The sequence below is a fragment of the Netta rufina genome, assembly GCF_964035555.1.
Source record: "Netta rufina genome assembly, chromosome: 9".
Classification (NCBI taxonomy): Eukaryota; Metazoa; Chordata; class Aves; order Anseriformes; family Anatidae; genus Netta; species Netta rufina.
Genome location: NC_140132.1, coordinates 17,728,310 through 17,753,316, shown reverse-complemented (window position 1 = coordinate 17,753,316; position 25,007 = coordinate 17,728,310). Strand labels below are relative to the sequence as shown.

At 68.3% G+C, this 25,007-nt stretch overlaps 2 protein-coding genes across 7 annotated transcripts; both read right to left on the bottom strand.

The window, feature by feature from the left end:
- Positions 1-1,254: 1,254 nt before the first annotated feature.
- Positions 1,255-4,946, bottom strand: FAM131A (family with sequence similarity 131 member A; the record flags this gene model as incomplete). The annotated part of the gene is made up of 6 exons (XM_084292316.1): positions 1,255-1,706; positions 1,947-2,075; positions 2,264-2,446; positions 2,547-2,640; positions 3,449-3,579; positions 4,916-4,946. The coding sequence occupies 6 exons, from the start codon at positions 4,944-4,946 to the stop codon at positions 1,255-1,257; spliced, it is 1,020 nt and encodes a 339-aa protein (XP_084148442.1).
- A 2,296-nt stretch (positions 4,947-7,242) lies between these two features.
- Positions 7,243-24,854, bottom strand: EIF4G1 (eukaryotic translation initiation factor 4 gamma 1). 6 transcript variants are annotated; one of them, XM_084292158.1, is made up of 34 exons: positions 24,759-24,854; positions 22,043-22,151; positions 21,865-21,951; positions 21,510-21,542; positions 20,638-20,658; positions 19,870-20,043; positions 19,496-19,595; positions 17,561-17,673; positions 16,585-16,677; positions 16,437-16,503; positions 15,193-16,152; positions 14,197-14,285; positions 13,809-13,995; positions 13,351-13,484; positions 12,987-13,124; positions 12,597-12,770; positions 12,304-12,501; positions 11,923-12,069; positions 11,588-11,824; positions 11,408-11,512; positions 10,930-11,083; positions 10,740-10,840; positions 10,543-10,645; positions 10,349-10,451; positions 9,839-10,095; positions 9,646-9,761; positions 9,337-9,509; positions 9,085-9,210; positions 8,920-9,001; positions 8,654-8,752; positions 8,421-8,555; positions 8,248-8,329; positions 8,024-8,164; positions 7,243-7,913 (listed from the first exon to the last, which is right to left on the bottom strand). In XM_084292158.1, the coding sequence occupies exons 2-34, from the start codon at positions 22,115-22,117 to the stop codon at positions 7,732-7,734; spliced, it is 4,986 nt and encodes a 1,661-aa protein (XP_084148284.1). In that variant the 5' UTR covers positions 22,118-22,151; positions 24,759-24,854; the 3' UTR covers positions 7,243-7,731. The 6 variants fall into 6 exon arrangements, with proteins under 6 accessions (XP_084148284.1, XP_084148285.1, XP_084148286.1 ...); XM_084292159.1 differs by having other exon boundaries at positions 10,349-10,439; XM_084292160.1 differs by having other exon boundaries at positions 12,987-13,106.
- Positions 24,855-25,007: the final 153 nt, after the last annotated feature.

Sequence of the window (25,007 nt, the reverse complement as noted above, 5' to 3'; positions counted from 1 at the left end):
CGATGGCAGGGAGCCCCTCGGCGTGGCGGCCAGCCCCTGCGCCCCCCCAGCAGGTTGGCCGTGCAGGGGTGGGGACCCCACGGTGGGGAGGGGGTGGCATGGGGCAGCAGTGGGGGGGTTGGTGGTGCGGGAGTGAGGGCACACGGAGGGAGAGGGGCTGGGGGTGCAGGGGGGGGGACACCGTGGCCGGGCAAGGGGTGGCATGCAGCGGGCGAGCGGCCCCACGAGAACACGTGCCATGCAGGAAGGAGGGGGGGCAAGCGTTGGCAAAAACTGGCATTCCTTCCCCAAACGGTGCGCCCAGACACCTGGGGGGGGCCCCGTGCCAGAGGGGGGGCCGGTTGCCCTTCATGTAGGCACTTGGTTCCCTGCTAGGGGTGAGTGACCTGGGGATGGGGACGTCGGTCCCGGGACCTGCTGCTCACCCCCCCCCATGCACCCCGGGTTGGCCCACGGCAGACCTGGGGGGCCCTGGACACTGAGCCCCCCGGCGTGTGCCCGCTTTGGGGCTGGCTGTTGGGTGCTGGCACCGGTGGCCACCCAGCACCCAGCCTGGGGGGGCCGTGCCCACCCAGCCCCCACCCACAACCTCCCCGTGCCGGCCCCACGCGCGTACAAAAGTCGAGAGAGCCCCAGCACTGCGGCGCATCCACGGCCCTCCCGGCCCCACAGCAGCCCCCCGCCCCACCAGCAGTTCACAGTATAAAACTCGGTCCAATAAAAGCCAGTGGGGGGGCGAGGACAAAAGCCCCCTGCTCCCCAAATTCCCCCTCCGCAGTCCCACTGCTGCCAGCCCAGGGTGCGGGCGCAGGGCAGGGGCACCGGGGGCTGCCCAGAGAGGTTCGGCTGTGACAAATGGTGGGGGCTCTGTGCCCAAAAAGGGGAGCCTGGAGCGGCGAAGGGGGGAGCATGCGAACAGCCAGCCCCCACTAATTCAGGTCCCGTCAGTCTTGGGGGGGGTACGGAGGGGGCACGCCGGGGCGTTGGGTGGGGGGCTGACCCCCGAGCCCTTGCGCACGCAGTCCCTCCCTGGTTCTCATGCAGAAAAAACAAACAGATGAGGGCAAAGAGAGGTGGACGAGTGCGGCCGGGGGGGGCACACTGAAGGGGGGGCACCCCTCTGTCCCCCCCAGCACCCTGCTAGCGCAAGGAGCCGCAGCAGGACCCGTCCCTCGCCCAGCACGGGGCTGGGCCGGGGCGCGGTGGCAGGGGGGCCGGTGCCCCGGCGGGAGAGGCAGGGTCCCCGGGGGGGCCTCACGGCTCCTCGGCCTCCTCCTCCTCCTCCTCCTCCAGCGACACCACCCCGGAGGAGGCGACGTCAGAGACTTTCCGGCAGAGCGGGAAGTCCTTGCTCAGCACCACCTCGTCCTCGGCGGGCGAGAGGCAAGCCTCGGCGTAGGACACGGGGTACAGGGAGTCCTGGCACCGGAGCCGTGCCAGGCCCCGCAAGGCACTTTGGCTGGCCGGGGGGGGCAGCTTGGGCAGCAGCAGGTCCTCGCCCCCCAGGGAGCCCAGCAGTTTGGCAGTGAGTTCGGAGGGCGACACCATCTCCAGGCTGCAGAGGCTGGAGCAGAGGGTCTCGGGGGACAGGGTGTGCGAGGAGTCGCTCTCGGGCTCGCAGGAGCCGTGCCGCACGCCCAGCTGGCACAGGTGGCCCTGCAGGAGGTCTCGCAGCAGCGCGCTGGCGGGCACCGAGCCGGACAGCTCTGCGGGGAGCAGGGGTCAGCCCTGGTGCCAGCCCAGTAAGAGCCACCCCCCCACACGGTGACACCACGGGGACGGTGCCCCCTTTGCCCGCAGAGAGCTCCGTGCATGGCGTGGGGACGTGCTGGCACAGGGCACGGTGCCCTAAGGGGGTCACCGGGATGGGAAGCGCACCCAGGCACCCCGCTCCCTCCCACCACACGGCGCAGGTCACTGTCCCCACGGGTCCCCGAGGCACTCACCGGTCGGCTGGGAGCTCTCCGTGGAGGGCATGAAGTCCTCGTCGTAGGACTCGTCGTTGGAGTCGTCCCCGTCCACCGAGGACCAGGCGCGCAGCTTGGCCTCGGCGATGGCAAACTGCTCCGCCACGCCTGGCAGGGACAGCACAGTCACACTGGGGGTGTCACCAACCCCCCCGTGGGCCCGGCGGGGACACAAATCAGCACAGCAGGGACGGGAACGGTGGGGATGGCCCATGGGGACGGGGCACAGCTCCCCATGGGGTGGAGAGACGGACAAAGGGATGGATGGGGATGCGGGGACTCCGCGCGGTGCCCACCTGCGGCGAAGCGCGCCTCCTGCTCGCCCTCGCTCAGGTGGCAGTAGGAGCTGAAGGCGCTCTCCAGGGCGGCGGGCGGCTCCACGGGCTTGCACCAGCCCTTCCACTCGATGAGGTGGGCGACGCGGCCCTGCGCCATGGCCGTCGGCTTCGTCACGTGCTCCTTCACCACCTGCGAGATGCCTGGGGCGCCGCCGCGTCAGCACCACGGGGACCCCGCCGCCGCCCTCCCCGGTCTCCCCCCCATCCTCATACAACACCCGGCCCCCCCCCCAGCAGTTACCGTGCAGAGAGGAGCGGGCCAGGGCGGCGATCTCCTGGATGGTCAGCGCGCGCCGCGACTTGGGCAGCATCTCGACAGTGTCTTCAACATTGACCTGTGGGGACGGGCAGGGTGTCACGGCCCCGTGTGTGCCAAGTGCCAACAGCCCTGGGGGGCAGAGCACCCTCACCACAGGTACATCCCACCACCAGCTGCTTGTGCACATGTGTGTAAGTCGTGTTAGTGCACACACGTGCTGTGCATGTTTGCATTCTTACACACACACAGCACAAAGGCTTTCAGTGCACAAACTTGCACGTGTGCCCGCTCACATCACCACGTATGTGCACAAACACACTCAGTGCACCCTTGTGCCTGCACACACACACTGGCACTTGCTGCAGACAGGTCCACCCTGCACTCACCGCACCCACGTGTGCTCTCCGTGCACACTCCTCGTGCACAGGCACTGCACACACACACATTGTGCACCCACAAACGTGCGCTCACCGTGCACGCATGCACCTACACATGTGTGCATGCCAAATGGTGCAGCTGATGGTGCCCCCCAGCTCACACACACACACACACTCGTGCAAGGCCGCCTGTGCCAGGCTCCCCGGTGCCCGCCGTGCCGGGGCGCCCCGCTGCGGGTCCCCGCTTCCCATCGGCGAGCCCACGGCCGTGGGGAAGCGATGCGGGATTTGGAGGCGCGCAACAAATTGAATTGCCATGGCAACGCGGCGCCGTGGACTGATTTCTCCCAGGATACAGCCCGGCTCGGGGCTGACGTCAGAGCAGCCCCGGCGCCGGCTGCGCGCTGGCAGGGCCAGGCAGGGCGGGCAGGCAGCGGGGCCCCCCGCTCTCGGTGGGGCCGTGCGCCCCGGCACGGCTCGGCACGGCTCGGCACGGCTCAGCGGTACCTCGAGGAAGTCCTGGCTGTCGAAGGAGGCCTGGCGCAGCAGGCGGGGCAGCGGGGCCGGCCGGGCAGCACGTAGAGGCGACAGCGCTTTCACCTCCTTCCACTCCACGCACAGGGTGGTGTCCACGGCCACTGCGGGGAGAACCGGGGCGGCCTCAGCGCCTCCGTCCCCGGCAGGATGGAGGCTCCGGGCGGGCTCCCTGGGGCAGGCATCCCTCGCCCCGCATGAGACCGGACACAACTCGTGGCAGGGATCCTGCCTTCCCCCCGCGGTGCTGCGGTGCGGGTGACTCATGCCCGGGCAGCTGGAGCGCCTGTGTCAGCGGTAACGCGCGGCACCCGCCTGGCACCGGCACCGGGCGCACGTCCCGGCTTGGCGGAGGTGTTGGGAGCAAACCCCAGCGGTGGGCACAGCTCAGGCTTGTGCGCACCCAATGGGGGTGGGATGGGGATGGGGATGGGATGGGGATGGGGAGCAAGCAGTGGCACCCAGTGCCAACAGGGGGACATGGCAAGGGTGCCCCAGGATAGGGCCAAGGTAGGCAAGGGGGGTTTTGGGCAGGGTTTAGGGCCTGGGCCAAGCGTTGGGTATGGGGAGGGGGTTGGTGCTCCTGCACCGCCTCCAATTCCCCATCCTGGACAGGAGGGGAGCAGATCAGAGCACGGACACCTGTGCTCCATCCCAACAGCCCAAAAACGCCTGAGAGGATGGGTGCCCTCCCCCTCCTGCATTGGGTTCCCCACTGCTGGGGCCGGGGAGGGTCCCCATGGCCCTGCAGCCCCCCTGGGGATGGTGCAGGACAGCCCCAAGGATCCTCATCCCCCCACACCGAGGTGGGCCCAGCTGATGTAAACTGGCCATGGGGTGGGATATTGGGGGATCACGCCCCCCCCCGATCCCCATCAGGGGGCAGCCCCTGGCTCCTGGGGAAGCTGCCAACAGCATCACCATGGCACCGCTGTGGGCAGGGGCACCCCTGGGACACCCCGGCATCGCCCCCCCCAGCACCAACACAGCCCCCACAGGCACCAGCCCCCAGTACAGGCTGGGATCACTGCACGGCCCCATAGCCACCCACCGCCCCCACCCCCCCCCAGCAGCACCCCCACAGCACCAGCAGGGCACCCCGCATCCCCCGTAGACACCCCCAAACCCCCCCATCCCTCACAGCCCCCCACACCCCAACAGGCCCCTAAACACCCCCCAGCCCCTTCCCACCCCCCCCGCTCCCCATAAGAGCACCCCAAGGCCCCAACCCCCCCAGACCTCCACAGCCCCCACCCCCTCCATCCACCCACCCCCCCCCCAGATCCCCAAGCACCCCAACCCTCTGCGCCCCCCTCCCCGCGCCCCCAAACCCCACAATAACCCCCCCGCGCCACCCCGTCACCCTCCGGATCCCCCCAAAACCACCCTCCCCGTAACCCCCTCTCCCCCCCACGCCCCCCCCCGGCCCCGCTCACCCACCGATGGTGGTTTTGGAGCCGATGCAGCCCATGCTCCCGGGGGGGCCCCGGTGCGGGCGCTACCGCCGGCTCCTCGCCGCCCGCATCGCCCCCCGGCCGCATGGGCGGCCCCGGGCGGGGTCCGCGCCCCCCGGACGGTGCTGCCGGTGCGGGACCCCCCCCCCCAAAGGGAGGTGCTGGACTGAGGGACCCCCCCCCGGAGGTGCGGGAGCCCCGAGCGGTGCCTGCGCCGGGCCGGGGAACGGGCACGTCCAGAGACGTCACTGCTGGGGGAGGAAGAGGAGGAGGAGGAGGAGGAGGGAGGGAGGTGGGGAGGAAGAGGAGGAGGATGGGGAGAGAGGGAGGGAGGGGAGAGGAAGGCCGGGGAATGGATGGGGAGGGGTGGGGGAGGAGGAGGAGGAGGAGGAGAGGGGAGGGGAGGAAGGCTGGGAGGAAGAGGAGGGTGGGGGGAGGAAGGCTGGGAGGAAGAGGAGAGAGAGAGAGAGAGAGAGGGGAGCGGGGGGCTGAAGGCAGGAGGGGAGGATGGAGGAAGAGGGGGGCTGAAGGAAGAGGAAGAGGGGGATGAAGGAAGGGGGGGGACGGGCGGAGGAAGAGGAGGGGGCTGAGGAGGAGGAGGAGGAGGAGGGGAGGAAGGCCGGGCACCGCGGAGAGCGCCGTGCCAGCACCGCGGACAGCGCCCGGCCGGCCTTGGGCCGCGGTTGGGGACCCCCCAGGGACACCGGGACCACCCCCAGGACCCCTGGACCCCCCCCCAAAAAAGGGACACCCGGACCCCCCGCACCTCCCCCTGCATGGGGCCAGAGCGCTCTGAGCCCCCCAGGGCAGCAGGAGGGACCCTCCAGCAACACCCCCTAAAAAAATATCCAGGCTGGGGGCAGCGCAGCCCCCCCAGAGCGGGGAGCAGCCCCTGCTGTAGGGCACGGGGGGGGGATTTCGGTGGCAGCACCCTAAGGAGAAGGGGCACCCGCAGCAGAGGAGCTGGGTGCTTTGGGGCTGTTCACTCTGGAACCTACCGATGGCACCTTCACCCTGGCACGGGCACCGTAGGGAAGGGAGTAGGGAATGGGAACAGATCGGGGAGCACCCCGCTTTCAAGGGGAGCTGGGGGACAGGGACCCCCCCCCAGGGGATCTCTTGGCCTCTCCCTGCCAAATATTTCCCAGCACGAGCGCTGCCAGGGCTGCAGCTCAGGCTGCGATGTGGGGAGCAGGCGCTGGTGAATGCTCTGGGCATGCTGGGCTAGGGCCAGGGTGACTCAGCACGGGCAGCCCAACGCCAGGATGGGCAGCCCCAAGCCCCAGGACACCCTACAAGCACCCACAAAAGGGATCGGGCCCCAAAAACCCCGTCCCCAATTTCATCACAGCACCAAGACACCAGGACAGCGCCAAAACCAAATCCCCCAAGGGCTTTATCCCCCCACCATCCATCCATCCATCCCTCTCCATCTCATGCCCAGACGCTGGCACAACCCCACCACTGCCCAGAACCCAAGAAAAGGGGCAAGAAAAGGGGCAAGAAAAGGGGCAAGAAAAGGGGCAAGAAAAGGGGCAAGAAAAGGGGCAAGAAAAGGGGCACTTGGGGACTATTCCCCCATCCCCAGGTGGCAAGGAGGGGGACACCGAGAGACACCCAACCCCTGGAGAGCCCATCCCGGGGGGGTACCTACCGTCTGCCTCGGGGTGCCCCTGCCTGGCACCCCCCCCCGCCAGCCCAAGGGACACGGGACGAGAGGGGCGCAGGGCCGGGCGGCAACAGCGGCACACGGGGGCGCGTTATTTAGCAATGTTCTTTTATTTCCAGTTTTTAAGGTGAAAAGATGCCTTTTTTTTTTTTTTTTTTTTTTTTAAATCTTCAATTAAATACTCCATAAAGAAAAAAAAGAAAAAAAAAAAAAAGAAAAAAAAAAAAAGAAAAAAAAAGGCAAAAAAAAAAAAATAATAATAATTATTTACAAATTCACGTGACCAGTAATTGAATCCTTGTTTTAATAATTACACGTGCGGCTCGTCACATCCGGCGCTCTATAAATACAGGGGACGCGGATGCGGGGCCGCCCCGTCGCTTGCCCAATTGTGGCCTTGAACGTTTTTGGAGGGGGGGCTGGGGGCTCTGGGGGGGGGCAGAGACTCAGCCTGGCCCCGAGGGAAGGGGTCGCCCCCCCCTTCCTCCCCGGCACCCCCCCCCCAGGTGTCATAGCAGGAGCTGGGGCGGGGGGGGGAATGATTTCTATTTAAAATAAAAAACCTTCGGGGGGGGGGCTCCAGGCAGTGATGGAGGAATAGGGGGGGACAGGGGAGGGGGAGAAATCACACTCCTGTCCCCAAACCAAATTTAATAAGTTTATATATATATATATCTCTATATTTCAGCAAGAGGTGGGGAGGAGGAAGAGGAGGAGGGAGAGGAGGGGGGGGTGAGCGTGTCCCCGTCCCGTCCCCCCTCCCCGTGACGTGAGCCTGGGGGTGCTCGACCCCGCTCCCGGTGCCCCAGGGTGCCCGTGGCTGGGAGGGGTGGGGGTAAAAGGAGGGCCCCGGAGCGGCCCCCCAGTGCCACCCACCTCCGTCAGCATCCATCCGTTATCACCGTGACAAACCAGTACGGAACCAGTACGGAACCAGTACGGAACCGGGGCGGGGGGAGGAGGGAGAGGAGCAATAAAACGAGAGGGGGGGGCGCAGCGGGGCCCCCGACCCCAGTGTGAGAGCAAGTCCAGGGGGTCGGGGCCGGGAGGGGATGGAGTCGCACCCGGGGGTGCCCCCCCTTCTCTCTCTCTCCCCCCTTCCTCCTCCTCCTCCTCCTCCTCCTCACGGGCTCTCAGTTGTTATCCGACTCGTCCTCGGCTTCCCGCAGCCAGGTGAAGAACGCCGTCACCGACTTGAGGGCCACCCCCTTGCCCTGCTGCTCCGACAGGTCCTTGCTCGACTCCCACTTGTAGAAGGCCTCCTCCTTGATGACGTCCTCGTCGTAGAGGGCATCGAAGAACATCCGCAGCAGGTCTGGGGGGGGGGGGATACAGGGATCCGTGTCATTCCCCAGCCACCATCCACCCACCCATCCGTCCACCCCGTAGTGACAGGGACGCGCCTGCCACCCCCCCGCCACTCACTGGGAGGCTGCTCCAGCTTCACCACCAAGGCCTGCAGGGCGTAGAGCGCCTGGAGCTCCTTCTGCTCGTCCCGCATGTACTTCTGCAGCAGCTTGGCCCGGTTGCGGATGACCATGGCGTCGACGCGGTACGGGTTCTCAACTGCGGGACGGGAGAGGTGTGAGGGACGGGCAGGGACACCCCCCCCGTGGCCCCTAAGTGACCCCAGTGTCAGCCCCACTCACAGACGATGGCTGAATGGCACACAGACGTCATCAGGGCCCTGATAAACATGTTGGATGAGACCTGCTCCTCGCTCAGGTTGGCCTGCGGGAGGGATGAGAGGGGCTGTAAGAGGGGGCCGAGCCAGCAGGGTGCCCCCGGGTGCCCCCGTGGGCGTCCTGCCCGCAGCCCTGACCTCGATCCAGTCGTATATTCTTTGGTTGTTCGGGTTCTCCTTCAGCAGTTTGTCCATTTGCTTGCACAGCTCCTCTGAGGTCAGCTCCTTGCAGCTCGGCGTGTCCGAGCTGTCCCCCATCGTGTACTCCAATTTCTGGGGGAGCAGGGGGAAGAGAAAACCCGTCACAGGCGGCACGAGGGGGACGCCACGCCGCCAACAGCGGGGCCGGGGGTCCCCACGCGGCCCCTCACCTGCTCTGTGACAAATTTGTTGACATCCTGGTCCTCGGGCAGGAATTCCTTCCAGCTCAGGCCCCCATCCCGCCACAGCTTGCCTGCGGTCTTCTGGCTCTGCGAGAAAAACCCACAGTCAGCCCCGGGTGCTGCTGCTCCCCATCCCACAACCGGCTGCCCCCAGCTCCCTGACGCACCAAGGGGCACTGCCAGGCCCCCAGACACAGGAGGGTTTGATCCCCAACCCTGCTAACCCCCCAGGAAGGTGGGCACCCCACACTTACCATGCCCTTGCACAACAAGCCCAGCACCTCGACCAGCAGCGTGGTGGCCTTCCCGATGGGCACCAGGGGTTTCGTTATCTCCCTGCGGGGCACAAGCAGCAGGGGCTGTTAGACGTGCCCCCGGGAACCCCTCCAGGACCCCAAAAAAAGCCCCGCAGCCCTCACCTGAACAGCTCCTCCATGGGGATGCCTTCCTCCTGCAGGATGGGCGTGATGAGCTCGGCCAGGTACAGCCAGATGTGCGGGATGTCGATCTCCATGTCCTCGGCGATCTCCAGGATCTCCCGCAGCCTGCAGGGCGAAGGAAGGTTGGGATCCAGCTGGGATCCAGCAGGCTCCGTGCCCTCCGACTGGGAGGAGCCTCGCCAGGTCCCTGGGATGGATTTAAAGCCAGGGGGCTGCCCGGGTCTCCCTCACCCTTTGTAGTACTGCTCCTTGGAGAGCGTGCCCGCCTTCACCAGGTGGCACAGCAGGACGCCCATGTGCTCGCGGGAGATCGTGCTCCTCTCCAGCGTGGACTCGATGCCGTTCCGCACGAAAACGTAGAGCAAGGAGGGACTGCCCAGCTCCTGCACGCACTGCAGGGCCTCCTGCGGGAACATTAGGGTCAGCGCCGTCCCGTGACAGCCCCAGCTCCCCCTCCTCACCCCGGCACCGCCACCCGGGGGAGCGGATGGCATCCTACGGGGCCATAGGGTGCTGCGCCCCGCCACCCGCGGCTCTCACCTTCATGTCATTGATGTGCAGATATTCCTCTATGATCGCCTTGGATTTCTTCTCCAGCTCCTCTTCTGACAGCGTGGGCTTGGGCGATGCTGCGGGAGCTGCTGGCTCTTGTTTAACTGAGGGGAGCACGAGGATCAGGCGCTGCCCGGCACCCAGACCCCCGAGGACCCTTCCAAAATCCTCCCCAACTCACCAGGCTCTCGGCTCCGGTCCCGTTCCTCCGTCATGCTAGCAGCCTTGCGCACGGCCTCGGGGCCGCCCTGCTTCTCCCGTTCCCTGCTCCTGTCCTCTGTCTCCTTGCTGAAGCTCCTCTTGGTGAGGGCGGACCTGTTCCTCTCGCCCCGCTCCCCCCGCTCGGGGCGCTCCAGGCGGTCGCCGCTCTTCTCCGAACGCGACTCCCGGTCCCCTCTGTCCCCGGCCTTTTCTGACCTGTCGCGGCTGGAGCTGCTCCTGGGCGGGAGGAGGAAGGAGGCGAGGTGAAGAGGGGCACTGCCACCCGCCCTGACCCCAACCCGCGGAGCTACACGAGGCCAGGCAGTCTCACCCCAATCCCCAGCCCTCCCCAGTGCCTCCTTGAGGACTCGACTGCCCTCGCAGGATGATTCCAGCCTAGGCAGAGCCTGCTGTCTGCACATCCCCTGCCCCATTTGGGGGGTTTCTCCCTGCCCTGCACCCACCCCAGCCCACGGGGCAGCACGCTCACCTCTGCACCACGCGACGGGACTCCAGGCTGTCGGCAGGGGCGGACTGCTGGAGCGCTGAGAAGCGGTTCAAGGTACTGGTGGCCGGTCGCCCTGAATCAGATGCTGGGCGTGAAAAGAGGGGAGTTCTCAGAGTTCGGCACGTCCCCGGGTGCAGGAACTGCCAGGGGGAGGATCCCAGCCCCACGCCTCCTACCTGAGTCGGCCGGCTTGGCGCCTGACCCCCCGCTGCTGCCTTTGCCCCAGCTCAGCCTCCCGCCCGGCGCAAAGAGCTGGTTGTTGGAGTCGATCGATCCAGGCTGCGGGCAGAAAGAGGGTCAAAAAAAAGGGTCGGCTGCGAGCCCAGCACCGTGCCCAGGGGGGCAGGATCCGGCCTGGATCAGCCGCCCTCACCTTGGTGATCTTGGTTAGCCGGCTGGTGTCGATGGGCCGGTTGCCCTTGCTGATGGGCACCGTGTTCCAGCCGTCATCCGCGACCAGGCTGCTGCGTCCACCTGGGCACCGAGGGCACAGGAGTCAGGCACAGCCCGGCCTCGATCCGAGCCCAGAAGGAGCAGCCTGCACCCAGAGCTCGAGCACTCACTGCTGGAGGACGGCCCGGGCGGTCCTCTCCTCTTGTCCTTTGACATCAGCTGCTGCACTTTGATGTGTTCCCGATGCTCCTCCATCTCCGCCTCCTTGTGGATCTGGTCGATGGTTTTGGGGCCCTGGTCTCCTCGCCGCGGCACCCAGCTGTGCTGCAGAGGGACGGGGAGGAGGGAAGGGGGCACTCAGAGGCCGTCCCCCCCCTTCCTATCCATCCAGCCCCCGAAGCCCACCTCAGCCACCACAGCTCCCCGCGGACTGTGGCAGCTTTTGGCGCTCGAGGGCTCTGTTGGAGGAGCTCCTCTGCATTAAACAGCTGCCAGTTACTGTGTGCCCGCTACCGCTGCCATGCTACCCAAGGGCCGGGGTGTAGCATGGTGTCTCCGGGGCTCACGTACCCACCTCCGTGTCCCCAGCGGGGTGCTGGCACCCGGAGGACACCAACGGCAGAGGGGACAGCCGGCCCCGTGCCTTACCTGCCTGAGGTCGATTACATCCTGTAGCATAAAACGGATTCGGGATGATGTCTTCTTCTCTTTGATGATCTTCTCCATCTGGTTGAAGTACTGGTCCATCCTGGGCTGCAGGGGGACAGAGGCACGGTCACATCCCTCCTAGGGGCAGGGCAGGGCAGGGCAGGGCAGGGCAGGGAGTACCTTGGCCTTCTCAAAGTCCAAGTCCTTGCCGATGGTGGTAAGCAGGCGGCAAAGGCACTCGAGAGACTCCTCGTCGTGGTTTTTCAGCAGCTTCACCACGCAGTCGTGCATGATGGCCTCCGTCAGCATCTTCAGCTTGAAGAGCTCGCCGATGAACTTGATGTTGCCCAGGGACCGCCGGCGGGCCTTGTCCCGCGCCTCCTCCAGCTCGTCCTTCATGCGGGCCTTCTCCTCGGGCTGCGGGGGGCACGGGGGGGGTCGGCTCAGAGCCCCCAGCCCCGCCGTGGCAGCCCCCAACAGCTGCAGCCCACCCCCGTGCCCAGGCCCCAACTCACGGCGCTGGCGTCGTCCATCTCCTTCTGCCGCTTCTCGAAGATCTCGTCGTCGTCCTTGTCCTTCTCAAACTCCTTCTGGCAGCGGTTGAGCAGCAGCTTGCGGAAGTTCACAGTCACCGTGGGCTTGTCTGTCGTGGGCACTTTGAGCTGTGGGAAGAGCAGGGAGCACGAGTGCTGCCTTCCCCACACAGCCAGCAGGGAAAAACCCATCCTACACCTCCGTGCCACGACTCCGGGTTCAACCCTCCGGCTGCACGCCCCATTTTCCTCACCTTACCGATGAATTCCCCATCGTCCAGAGGATTTAACAACCTACCCTCACCAACAGCCCCTCCACAAACCCCCACCAGCCAAGACCAGAGCCCCCCAGGCCCCGCTCACCCCCATAAGGCAACGGCACATGTTAGCATAGGCAACAGAGAAGTTTGGCTCCGAGATGGCCTTCTCGAAGACGAGGTCGATGACGCCCTTGAGCCGCTCCTCCGTGTCGATGGACAGCTCCATCACCTGCTTCATCAGCTGCTGGAACATCTGGGGCGTCAGCTTGTTGAGGATGCTGCGGACGCGGCGGAGCAGTTCCTGCAGGGACAATGGGGTCAGCGAGAGGGGATGCCATCCCCCTGAGGGCACCGGGCTCGTTGCTCGCCCGCCCCGGCTCCCAATAGACACGATACCTGTGTCTTGATGTTCTCGGGATCCTCCTCCTCGGAGGCACGCTTGCTGCTGGGTTTCCAGGCCTTCTCGGCCTTGTTCAGCTTGACGTCCTCGTTGAGGGACACGGTGGCGATGATTTTCCGAGGCTCCTTCCTCTGGCTCTGCTGGGAGCGGCGCGGCCCCAAGCCTGAGGGCTGGCACGGGGAGAAAAAAAAAACAAAAAAAAACCAACAAAAAAAACTCATCTCTCTGCTCCAACCCCTCGGGACGGGGACGGGAGCGGCCACCGCGCGCCTGGCTCAGATCCTCAGCTCCATCACGGACATCAGTGGCCCAGACACAGCAGCTCGACGGCTGGATCATCACCGACAGGCAGCGGGGGAGGAAGGAGGAGCGGGACGGGTACTCACCAGGCCCCGGTTGCCCATGACGGGCCGGCCGAGGTTGGCGAAGGAGGGGGTGAAGTCGGGGCTGCAGTTCATGCCGCTCAGGCGGATGGGGTCGAGCGCCCGCAGCGGGGTTTTGTTGGCCTGCGAAGGTACACAGGGCTGAGGATGCCCGGGGGCAGAGGAGCGGGATGGATCCATCCCCCAGCCTCAGCGCCGGGACGAGGAACTGGAAAAAGAGCCCCCAGCAGTGCCCCCCCCGGGCTCTGCTCACGCACGAGGCTCGCTGCAGCAGGACCCAGGGCACGGCCACGGGTCCCTGCCCAGCCCAGCCCAGCCCTGCCCGCCCCCCCCCCCCCAGTACCCCTCTTCCCAGGACCGCACCAACCTTGTCCAGCACCACGTCGGTGATCTGGGGCAGCCCCTCGGGTTTCTGCATGCTGGCGAAGATGAACTGGAAGCCCAGCAGGAACTCGCGGTCGTATCGTTTCTTCTCCTCGGGGTTCAAGGGTTTCCATTGCTCTGCGGCAGGGAGAAAAAAGGGAAATCATCATGCGGCCCCGTACCTTCCCTGGGGAGCAGCGAGGTGGGATCCCGACAGCTACGGAGCTGCCCCGGGCTGGCAAATTGTGAGCACCAGCCTGCTTGGTTAGATGCAAAGCCTGATGGCACCAGCTCCCTGCCTCCTGCACAGGGGACAGAGGTGTCCCCTACCCCGTGCCAGGTTTGGGGACGAGACAAGAGGAACGCGTGAGGTTTAGGGCAGCTGGATCCTGCCACCCTCCCCACCGCTGCACCCCGGGGTGCTGGCTCCCTGCGGGTGCGTGGGGCCGAGGCGCAGCTCACCTTCCTTGTAGCGGTACTTCTGCTCCCCTGCCTTGCCCTTCTCCGGGGCCAGCTTGTCCTCCTTCTCTTCCCACGTCTCCTCCGACTCCTCCTGGGGCCGGGCGGGGGCCGTGTCCTCCGTTTCCCGGGCAGGGGCGGCCGGGGGAGGCTTGTTTTCTGCCTCCGAGGCACTGTCACTGATCTGCGACTGCACGGGAAGGGGCAGCGGTCACGCTGCGGGGCCGATCCCATCCCCTCCACCCCACACCGGGCCCGTCCCGTCCCCGTCAGACGCTCATCACCATCACGGAGCATCAGTGGCCCAGACACGACGGCACAAAGCAGAGCTCATCACGAAGAGGGGCCGGGACGTGGGGGCCACCCCCCCTGGGTGCCTGGGGACGCTCACCTCCTTGAAGGCATCCAGCAGGTCGCCCACCGCCTCCTTCTTGTTCAGCTCCTTCATCCTTCGCTTCTTCTTTGGCACCGACACGGCGACTGGCGGGGGGGCAGGGATGTGAGGGGTGGGCACCCATGTAGTGTCCCCCCCCCACAACACCCCAAGGGCACCAGCGAGGCCCCGGTAACACCAACGGGCTCACGGGGACGCAGTCCCACTGCTCCATGGCACAGCCCGTCCCCAAATATGCTCGGTGCCCACCCGCAGCCCTGCTGGCCCTACACATCCCCCCCACTGTGCACAGGGACCCCAACCCACCCCGCCGCCCCCTCCTCGCTGTGGCACCGCATCCATAGCCTGCCCTAGCCCCCAGGCTCCTCGTGACACCTCTGTCCCCATGCAGGGTGTCCTTTACACCCCCTATCCACCCCTCTCTCCGGGCACGGTGCGCCCACAACGCCCGATCCCCTCCTGGCACCCCACAGGGTGCTCAGCACGGAGACACCCCATAAATCACTGCCCCCGCCCAGCCCCAGGGCACCCCATGAGCAGTCACACACCTGTGCCGAGCGCTTCAAAAATAAACAACTCACAGGGAACATCTTTCCCCCCACACCACAAGCCCACGGCTCCCCGATTTCCACCGGGGTCCCCGCGTGCTTCCCACGTGCCCACGCAGAACAAACACCCCATAATCTCAGGGTCCCCCTGAAGAACATCTCCACCCGTGCATGGCACACATCCCACATCCTCCCCGCGCCCCCAGATGGCTCAGGACGGCCTCAAATAGCACCCCGATACCCCACACACACCCCCACCTGAGGCACCCCGTGCACATCCACCGTGCCCCATCCCCTCGTGAGCCAGGACGCCCCCAAACACACACCCTACACTCCTGCACCCCATCTGGGTGCGCTCCCGGACCTCTCCCCCACCCGGCACCCAATCCCCACGTGCCTGGCACCCCATTGGGGCACCCCACAACCCCAACCCAGCATCCTGAACCTTGCACGGTCGCCTCCAAGCTCTGCGAAGGAGCAGGGGCCGGGCTCGAGCTCCGCTCCTGGGCCTCGGCGGGGCCTTCGCTCTCCTCCTCCTCCTCCTCCGCCACGGGGGAGGTGGGGGTGCCGGGCTGGGCCGGCTCCTCGGGCTCCGAAATGGGGCTGACGTCCGACTCGGGCTGCTCCTCGCCCGGCTCCGCTTTGCTGGCACCCTCCACCCCGTTGGGCAGGGGCAGCTCCTCGGGCTGGGCGACGGGGGAAGCCGGGGCGGGCACCGGGACGGGCTCCGGCACGGGCACGGCTCCGGCTCCGGGCACCGGCTGGCACACGGGCGCCTCGGGGAGGGGTTCGGGCAACTCCTCTAAAACCCCATTAGCCTCGGCGGAGGGCTCCGGGGCGCCGGGCTCGGGGCAGGGCTCTTCCCGGGGCGGCGGGGGGCTGGGGGAGGCGGGCTTGGCGGGCGCTTCGGGGGCCTGCGGGACGACGGGCGGCGGCGACGGCGCGGCCGGCACCGGGGGCACGGCTGGCAGCGGGGGGGACACGGGTGCCGGCGGCACCTCGGCTGGCACAGGCGCCTGCGGGGTGGGCTCCGGGAGGGGAACGGCGGCTTCTTCCTCCTCCTCTTCTTCCTCCTCCTCCTCCTCCACCTCCACCACCCCTTCCTCCTCCTCCTCCTCCGCCGTGGCCGCCGTGTCCGTGTCGGGCTGGGGCGCGAGGGGCAGCTCCCCGGCCCCTGGCACTGTAGTGATGGCGCTAAACGTCTGGTGCGGGTCGGGCGGCGCCTCGCCCTGCTCCACTTTAGTGTCCGCATCCCCGGGGGGCTCCATGGGCACCAGCGTCACGTCCGAGAGCACCACGGGCTCCGCCTCGGGGATGAGGGGAGGGGGAGGCGACGGCGACGCCGACTTGCTGGGCTCCAGGGAGACGGGCTTGCTCACCACCAGCGCGGGCTTCGGGCGGTCATCTGCAAAAGATGGGGCGTTAACGGGGGGGGCTCCGATCCCCGCTGCGCCCTGACCCCCTCCAGGTCCCAGCAGGAAGGGAAGGAACGGATGTGCCAACCCGCACCAAGCTGATAAAGACGGCACAGGGACAACGCGGGTCCTTTGATGCTCAGGGCAAGCAAAGGCAGCCCCCAAAAATTCTCCTGGGTCCAACAGTGGGGTCGCTGGTCCCCACGTCTAGGGAAAGACCCCAGGTGAACTGGCTGCACGCCCCGCACAGCCCCCCCCAAGCACACACACGTACCTGGCCGGATAATAACTGCTACATGAGGGGTCTCTCCGTTGGCCTGGGGCTCCAAACCGCTTCCAGCCTAGGGGTGCAAGCAGGGAGGTGTTTACTGGGGCTCTGAGCACCTCCCGACACCCCAGCGGGGAAATGAGGTCCCGCTGACCTGTGGAGGGGTGGGGGTAGATGAGGTCCTCGCTCCGGACATGATTTCTTCAGTGATGTCTTTGCCGCCTTGGTTGGGGTCTCGTATCCGGATCTGCCCAGGGGTCAGAGCAGAGAGAGGGGAAGCGTCATTGGGGTGGGGGGCACAGCACCCAGCGCCTCCCCCTTTCCCTGGGCCTGACACCCCCAGGACAGCCCCTTCTCGGAGCAGGGAGGCCAGAGGCTCATCCAGCACCACGCCTGCCCTGACAACAGCTCAGGGACACCAGTGGGTGCCATCTCCCCCCCAGGGGGGCACAGCGCCCTGCAGAGGGGTGCCTGCCCCGATGCGCAGCAGGAAGGGACACTACAGGGCAGGGCGAGCCTCAAAAGGCACCATGCCAGGCAGACAGAGACAGTGGGATGTTCCCAGCCGTTTTGGGGTGTCCCAGGCACCGGTCTGGGCATTATCTCCAGGGTCTGGGGGACCCCGGGCTGCGGGCACCCCACAAACAACCACAGCTTTGCCATGGCACGGCAGCACCGCGCTGCGGGGTGAGCGGGCACGACGCACGGCTCCAGGACCCCATTTCAGGGCACAGAGGAACCCCAAAGCTCTCCCTCTCCCCACCCCAAACACACCCAGCAGGAACGCACAGCCCGGGGGGGGCTCCGACACCCCTCCATCAGCACCCCCGGGCCCGGCAGCACCTCCTGCTCCCCCCCCCTCCCCAAGCCGGGCGTGCGGCCGCTCGCCTCCCCGCTATAAATAGGCCCCGCGCGAGGCCTCCGAGCGCCGGCATCTCCGGGAGCAGACAGCAGTTGGCAGCCGCGGCACCCCCGCCCCCCCGGGAGCCGTGACTCAGCACAACGCCGCCCGCCGGGACGCCCAAGGTCGCCGGCCCCCGCCGAGCCCCCCGGCACGGGGCCGCGGCACCGCGCTCCTCCCGCACGGCACCGCCGGCACCGTCCCCGTAGGCAGGGGGCTGGCTCCTTACCGTCTTGCGTTCTCGTTTTGGGGGGATCGGCGGCTGCTGGCTGACGATGACCTGGGCAGTGGGGACCCCCGCCGGGAACTGCTGCACCCCCTGGGCCGGGTAGTAAGCCCCTGCTGGCGGAGAGGAGAGGAGAGGAGAAGAGCGTCAGCGCCAGCGCCCCGCCGGCCACACCGAACCCGCTCCCCAAAACACGAGGGGGGCTGCCCAGAGCTGCGGGGAACCCACACCTCCCTCCAGCGAACCCCGGTAGCATCGGGGCTGGCTTCGGCTTCACTCCAACCCGCCCGACAGGCCCGCCCGAATTCCTTCCCCGTGAGGCAGAGTGAGGCACGGCGTCCCCGCGCCGCCCCCACGCCCAGCCCGCGCCCCACGGGCGCTCGCCGCGTGCCCACCGGCCCCTCCGGGACGCTGGGCCATGGCTGGGCACAGGAGCCGCGGCTCGGCGGGCGGCTGGCTGCCTTCCTGCCCCGTCCCTTCGTCCCTTATCTCCCCCGAGCCAGCAGCAGCAGCCCCAGGGCGGCTCCGTGCAGCCCCGTCCGCACCCTCCATTCATTTGCAGCCCGGCCCCGGGGGGCTCGGGCACCCCGCTGGGACCCCATAGCGCTGCCGGGGGGCTGGAGGCAGAGCTGGGCCCCGCTCCAGGCTTGGCACAGCCCCTAAAAGCTGCAGCTTCCATCCCAAATGATCCACGAGCATCCCCCCCCACAGCACGGGAGGGCCGGGCAGGGAGCGACCGCGACAGGGACGCCGGCACGGGGAGGGACAGGGGCAGCTGGGCCCTGGCCTCCTCCCAGCTCCAGCACTTTCCCGGCTGTGCCGAGCCCGAAGCTCGCTCAGAGATGCCCCAGCCCCGTGCCGGGCACCCCTCCCCTGCCCAGGAGGGCTTTGGGGCCAGCCCAGCTGCTGGGGGGGCAGCAGGAGGGAGAGGGAAGCTTGGGGGGACCCCACGGGCAGGAGGCAGCACGCGGTCGGGGCAGCACCTCGGGGAAGCTGTGGGGTTGCGGGGAGGACCCCGGGGCCAGGCTGGGGGAGCAGGGGCACCAAAACAGCCTCGCACCCCAAAACCAGAAGAAGGAGGGGACCCCAAAAATGCAGGCGGGGGGACAAAACCACCCCAGGGCTCCCGCGGGATGCCCCAGCTCCGAGCACGGAGGCGCAGCCAGCTCTGAGCGCTGCTTCCTCCTCCTCCTCCTCCTCGCTCCGAGGGGCTGCGGGGTCTCGGGGGGAGGCAGGACGGGCACGTACCTGGCTCAGGAGAAACCCATCTCCGCCCCGCTTCGCTTTTGCTGCCGTGCCGGGGCCGGGCCGGAGGCCTGGGCTCACATTTCTGCGTGTGCCGGGCCTCCCGGGACGGACCAAGCCTAAATATAGTCACAGCCCGGCCGGCCACATGCGAGCGGGGAGGAAGGGGGGGAGGAAAAAAAAAAAAACGGGGGGGCTGCTTCCAACACCGCTCCCCGGCTCCGGGAGGGGGCAGGCACGGAGCAGCCGCTGCCCAGACCCCGGCCCCACAGCCCCACGGCCCCATAGCCACCCCCCCGACCCCGCTGCCCCGCTCCTGGGGGGCTGCAGCTGGCTTGGGGAGGGGGGCGAGATCCCAGTAACTGCTCGCTGCCTTCCCGGGGAGCCGGGGGGGGGGAAAGGGATAAAGTCTGGCCTGTGGTTAAATATTAATCGGCCCCGATTTGGGAACGGGGGGAGGCGGGTGGAGGGGTGGGACGCGAGGCAGGGCTTTTAGGGCTGGGCTGGGAGATGCAGGACGCCCCCTGCGCCCCAAAGCGGTTTGTAGGGTGTTAATAAGTACTCACTGAGCCCTGGGGAGGGTGGAGGGGTCTGTGCTCAGCCCACAAACTGGGGGGGTTCGGGGGACCAAGGGGCAGGGTGCTGCGGACAGAGCAGCGGTGGTGAGCAGAGCAACCCCCCCCCAATCTGTACCGTAAGTCCCAAATTCTGTGGGGCTGGCTCCAGGGTAAAAACTAGGGGCGCCGGGCTGCACCGGGTACTGCTGGGTCGGGACGACGTACGTGGAGCGACCCTACAGCAAGGGACAAGAAGAAAAGGCTGGTTATGGCCCCGCAGGACGCAGGCAGACCCCAAAACCCCCAAACCACAAATGGGGGGGCTGCCCGTGGCACCCCAAACGGGTTGTGGGGCAGCACCGTCTGCAGCCTCCATGCCGAGATGGGAACACCCCAATAGGGTCAGCGGGAGCTCGGGGAACCCCGGGACCCCTTCCACCCCATAAAACAAACATCTCCGACCCCAAGCAACATCCCCGCGCCCCCCACCCCAAAACCCCAATCCCTCACCTGTCCGGGGATGTAGTAGGCTCCTTGGGAAGGCGTGTAGGATATCTGGGAGGGGATCATCATCACCTGGGAAGCGGCTGGATAGACATGGGTGGGCGGGCCGGGCCGGGCCGTCGTGTTGCTCTGCACGCGGGACGCGCTGGCGGGAGGCTGGGCCCTGTTCTGGTAGAAATGCTGCGGGGGGGGTGGGGGGGGGGGGAGACAAATTGGGGGCAGGGGGGGGGGGACACAACCTCAGGACGCGGCACCGGCACCCCCTCACCCCATAAAAACCCCACCCCGGGGCACGGCGAGCGGCGCCGGGCGGGGATTGGGAGCGGGCAGCACCCCTTGAACTCCCCTTTATGGGGACGGATCCTTTGTCCCCCACGTCCCCCCCCCCCACGTACCTGGGGGGCCGCCTGGCTCCATCCGCCCCAGCTCATGCCCGGCGCTGCCCCACTCCCAGCCCCACGGGGCCGGCAGCGCCCGCAGCCCCGGCCACGGCCGCACGCAGCAGCTCGGGTCCCGGCGTGCCTCGCAGCGGGGCCGGCGCTCGCGGGGACTGCCGGGACCTGTAGTCCTGCCCCGCTCCCCTTCGGCCTCCCCCTCCCTCCTCCTCTTCCTCCTCTTCCTCTTCCCGCTGGGATTATATAGGGTTTAGGGGGTGCTGAAGGGGTTTAGTGCGTCTGTGGGGTGCTGTCCCCGCTGAGGAAGGGCCTCTGTGTGTGTGTGGGGGGTGGGGGTGTCCCCTCCCCAGCCACGGGTAGGGTGAGGGGGAAGCGTTACCTGGAGAGACCTGAATCCGCCCTGAGAGCGAGCGCACGGGGGAGAGGGGAAAGAGAGAGAGAGCGGTTACCTGCTGCCACGGGGGCTGCGGGGCTGCGGGATGGGGAAAGACCCCCCCCCCCCCCGGGGAGCCCCCCTGCTTGGGGTCGGTGCGTGCGGGGAGGGGACGGGTACAAAGAGGACGGCGGGGAGCCCCTGGCCCCGTGCCCGTGTCCCAAACCGTGCTGGTTTGTCCCAAACCCACTCGTTCTGGGGCACCCCAAATCCCTGCCGGCCCCCCCCAGCACAGGGGGGGACGCGGCCAGGCCCGTCCCCAGCAGCCCCCCCCCAGGCCGATGGAGGCCCAGGTTGTGCTCCCAGAGGGGTATAAGGGGGGGACGGACACGGGCAGGATCGGGGGGGCGCATCCAGACACCCCCACGGGTCTCGAGGACGCAGCTTGGGGGGGTCCCAGCACCACCACAACCTCTGGGGGGCACTGGGGGCACGGCACAACCCCCCCCAGGTGCTGTTCGGGTGCTGTTTGGGTAGGGACAGGCCAGCAGCAGGGCACGGGGACACCCCGGGGAGCACCACGGCTTTGGGAGACCCCCCCAGAAGGAGACAGAGGAGGAAGAAGAGGAAGAGGAGGAGGAGGAAGAGGAAGGTAGAGGCAGGAGGAGAGGCCGGGGTTAGCGCAGGCACGGCCGCATGCAAGAGCTCGGAGACGCCGCAGGGAAACCCCCCAAAATGAGAGGGAGCCCCCCCCATATCCCCAGCCTGCCCAACCCCGGGGGGCTCGGCGCAGCTCCCCCCTCGCTCCTCGTTCCCCGGGGGGGGGGTTTCCGTGCGGTGCCGGGCGCGCAGCATGCGGGGCAGGGGCTGGTTAGTACCTGCTGGTGAATAGCACGAGGCCCCGCTGGAAACTGAGAGAGGAGGAGAGCGAGGGGGGGGGGACGGGGAGGAAGGAGAGAAGAGCGGTCACTCGCTGCCAGCCCCGCCACCAGCCGTCCCCCCGCACCCCGTGGCCGGGAGGGAGCGGTGAGACCCCAAAACTGAGCAGCACGACGGAGATTTGGGGCACAATCCCCCCCTCGCAGACGCACAAGGGCCCCATAGGGCAGGACCAGGCTCCTGGTGCCCCCCGGTGCCTCCTGGCATCGCTGTGGTCGCCAGAGAGGTGCGTGGGGTGCTGAGGAGCCCCCCCAAAACCCCTAAACCCCTTAATTCCCGGGGCAAACCCCTTACCTGTCGCGGCTGGGAAGGCGTATTCATTTGTGAGGTCGGTGCCGGGTTAAAAACCACAGGTGCCGTCTGAGCGGGTGGGAACGTCGACTGCAGGGAGGGAACGGGGTCGGCACCACGGCCCCAATCCCCAGCAGGGGAGGGCAGAGCCGACCCCAAAAAACTGCCGGAGGGGCTTTACCTGTGGAAGTCCGGGAGAAGGGGCAGGGTGCGGGGCTGTCGGGGCTCCTCCTGTGGGCTGTGGAGCTTTGTTCATTTCATGGGGTTGGACATAAGGGTCCCCTCGCTATCTGCGGGCACAGGACCATACCCTCAGCACCTCCTATCCGCACCAGCCCCTATAAAAAGGGGGGCAAACCCAGCCCCTAAACCCCAACGGGGGTCAAAGCGGTGCCGACAGACCGCAGCACGGGCACGGGGTGACGGGAGGACGAGGCACCCACCGCCGGTGACCACCCGGCTGCGGGGGGCCGGGGCTGACACCGGGGCACCCCAAACGTCAGCCCCTACCCGGCTCCACCCCGGCTGACCTACAAAACGCTTCCCCCGGCCGGCCCAACCTGTTCCTGCCGGTGGCAATGGGTCTCCGCCGCAAAACGCCTACCGGGGAGGGCAGGGAGCAGCTCCCACGTCCCGTCCCGTCCCCACGCCGCCACCACCGCTCCTGCCCGCGGGGACGCGGCCCCATGGGGCTGGCACCCTCGTGCCCTGCCCGCCCGACGCCGGCCGGGACCCGGGAGGGACTTGGCACCCGGTGCCGCGCTCCCCGCCCCAGGGCAAAGGCCGCCCGGGCAGGAAGGGGGGGGGGGGGGGAGGCGCCCCCCGGCCCCATGGCACAGCAGGGGTCCCCCGTACCCCATAGCGGGTAGGGGAGCTCGCTGCGCACCTCGCCACCCCGCACGGCGCCTGCTGGCAACCCCACAAGTGGCCCCGCACCGCAGGCAGGATCTGGCCCCAGATCCTCAGGCCCTGCGTCCTGGCCCCCCTCCACGCCGCCCCCTATAATTTGGGGTGCCGGACCCTTAACAGCCTTCACAAGCAGCCTCAGCCATAGGCCCGGGGATCGATCCTGCTGTGGTTTGGGGGCTCAGCATCCCCTGTGCCCCCCCCCCCTTGTCCCCATCGCTCACCCTGGGTGCTGAGCACCCCCTGCCCGGGAAGCGGCCCCGGGAAAAAGGCAGCGCGGGGCTTGGCCACCCGAAAACCAGCGGGGAGGAAGGGCTCAAAGCACGGGGGGGGGGGGGGAAAAAAGGAACTCCAAAGGCACGGAGGGGACGGGGCGAGCCGGGCCCCCCGGCACCGAGCTCGATACTCACCCCCCCGCGGGAAAAACCTGGGCCGACTGAGCGGGCCTGCAGAGACCTTTCATCCGAGTGACTTGGAGAGAAAGGAGGAAAGAGGGGGGGGGGGAGGAAAAATAACAATAATAAAAAAATAAAATAAAAAATAAAAAAATCAGGCTGCAGCCCTGGCGGCGCACGGAGAGGGCCGCCGGGAGCACGAGGCTGTGCCGGGCCGGCCGGGCGTGCTGCAGTGCAGCGCCGCCAGCCCCCGGAGCACCCAAAAACCCCACCCACGGGCACGGCACCGGCACCGGGCTGTGGGATTTGGGTACGGCTCCGCCAGCCGGGACGTGAAGGCTGGGTGCTGCCCGGTGCCGGGCACGGGGAGCACGGCAAGGGGGTGGTGGCAGCCGCCCCGTGCCGGGGAGGTTTCGGTGCTGTGCCGGGGTGCACCGGGGGTCCCGGCAGCACCGGGGTCTCGCCAAGGCCCCGCTGAGGATTTTTGGGGGAGCCCCCCGGGACGAGCAGCACCACGGGCACCCCACGACCTCCACCACGGTGCCCTCCGCTTTGCCCCGGTGCCTCCCGGTACCGGCTCGGTGCCCCCCGAGGCTCAGCCACCGGTGCCGGTGCCGCCAGCCGGGCAGCCCCCCGGTTGTGTCCGTGTGTCCGTGCCCAGCCCCGGGGCTTTCAGAGCCGGTTCCACCGGGGCTGGCGGTGCCGGTGGCTGACGCAGCCCCGGGACCTGCCCGACCGGCGGGGCCCGACTCAGCCCCCCCCGTAGAGCCCGGTGAGCCCCCCCCGGGGGATAGGGGGGTGCCCCCGGTGTCCCCGGTGCTGCGGGCAGGCCCCAGGCTCCGGCACCATCTTGGCGGCCGGGCGGGACGGAGGAGGGGGGGGCGGGGAGGGGCCGGCGGCGGAACGGGCCCGGTTTTACCGGGAGGGGGTGGTTTAACGGGGGGGAAGGGGGAAAAAATAAAAAAAAAGGGGGAAAAGGGGACTCGGCGTGGGGGCGCCCTGCCCGGTGCCGCATCCAGCGGGGCCGCTCCCCCCCGCCGCGGCGGCCTCTGCCAAGGACACGTGTCACTGCCGGCCGCCGCCATGGCCCCGCCGCGCACCGGCACCGGGGAGGAAGAGGAGGAGGAGGAGGAGGAGGAGGAAGGCGGCGGAGGGGGAGAGGAGGGAGGAAGAGGAGGAGGAGGAAGGGAGGAGGAGGGGGGGGGGGTCTCGCACCACGTGCGGCGGGGCCCGGCGGCGGCAGCACGTGCGCGGCGGGGCGGCGGCGGCGGGGACACACGTGGGGGGGGGGGGGGGGGGGGACACAGCACCGGGGGGACAACCGGGAGGAGGAGGAGGAGGAGGAGGAAGGAAAGGGAGGAAGGAGGGGGGGGGGGAGGGGGGGGTGCGCGGAACCCCAGCAGCGGGGCGGCGCCCACGTGGTGGCGGCGGCGGCGGCGGCGGTGGCGCCGGCGGGGCCCGGCGGCGCGAGGCGCGGGGCGCGCGCGCGGGAAGCGGGGCGCGCGCGCGGGAAACCGGTTACCGGCAGCGGCCCCCCCCCCACCACCTCACCCCCCCCCTCGGCGCGCGCGCGCCCGCCCCGCCCCCGCCCGTTACCTTCAGTCTCCTTCAGCGCGCGCGGCCCGACGCAGCCGCAGCTCGGCGCCCCGCCACCACCATTTCCGGGCCGCGCCGCGCGCAGGGGGCGGGGCGGGGCCGGGCGCGCCACGGGGAGGGGAGGGGAGGGGGGGGGGGGGGGAAAAAAAGGGGCGGGGCTCTGCGCCGGCGCGCCGGGCACGTGATGGAGGGGTCACGTGGGATATGGGGGGGGGGGGTGGGCACGCCCAGCGCGCCGGCGGGAATTAG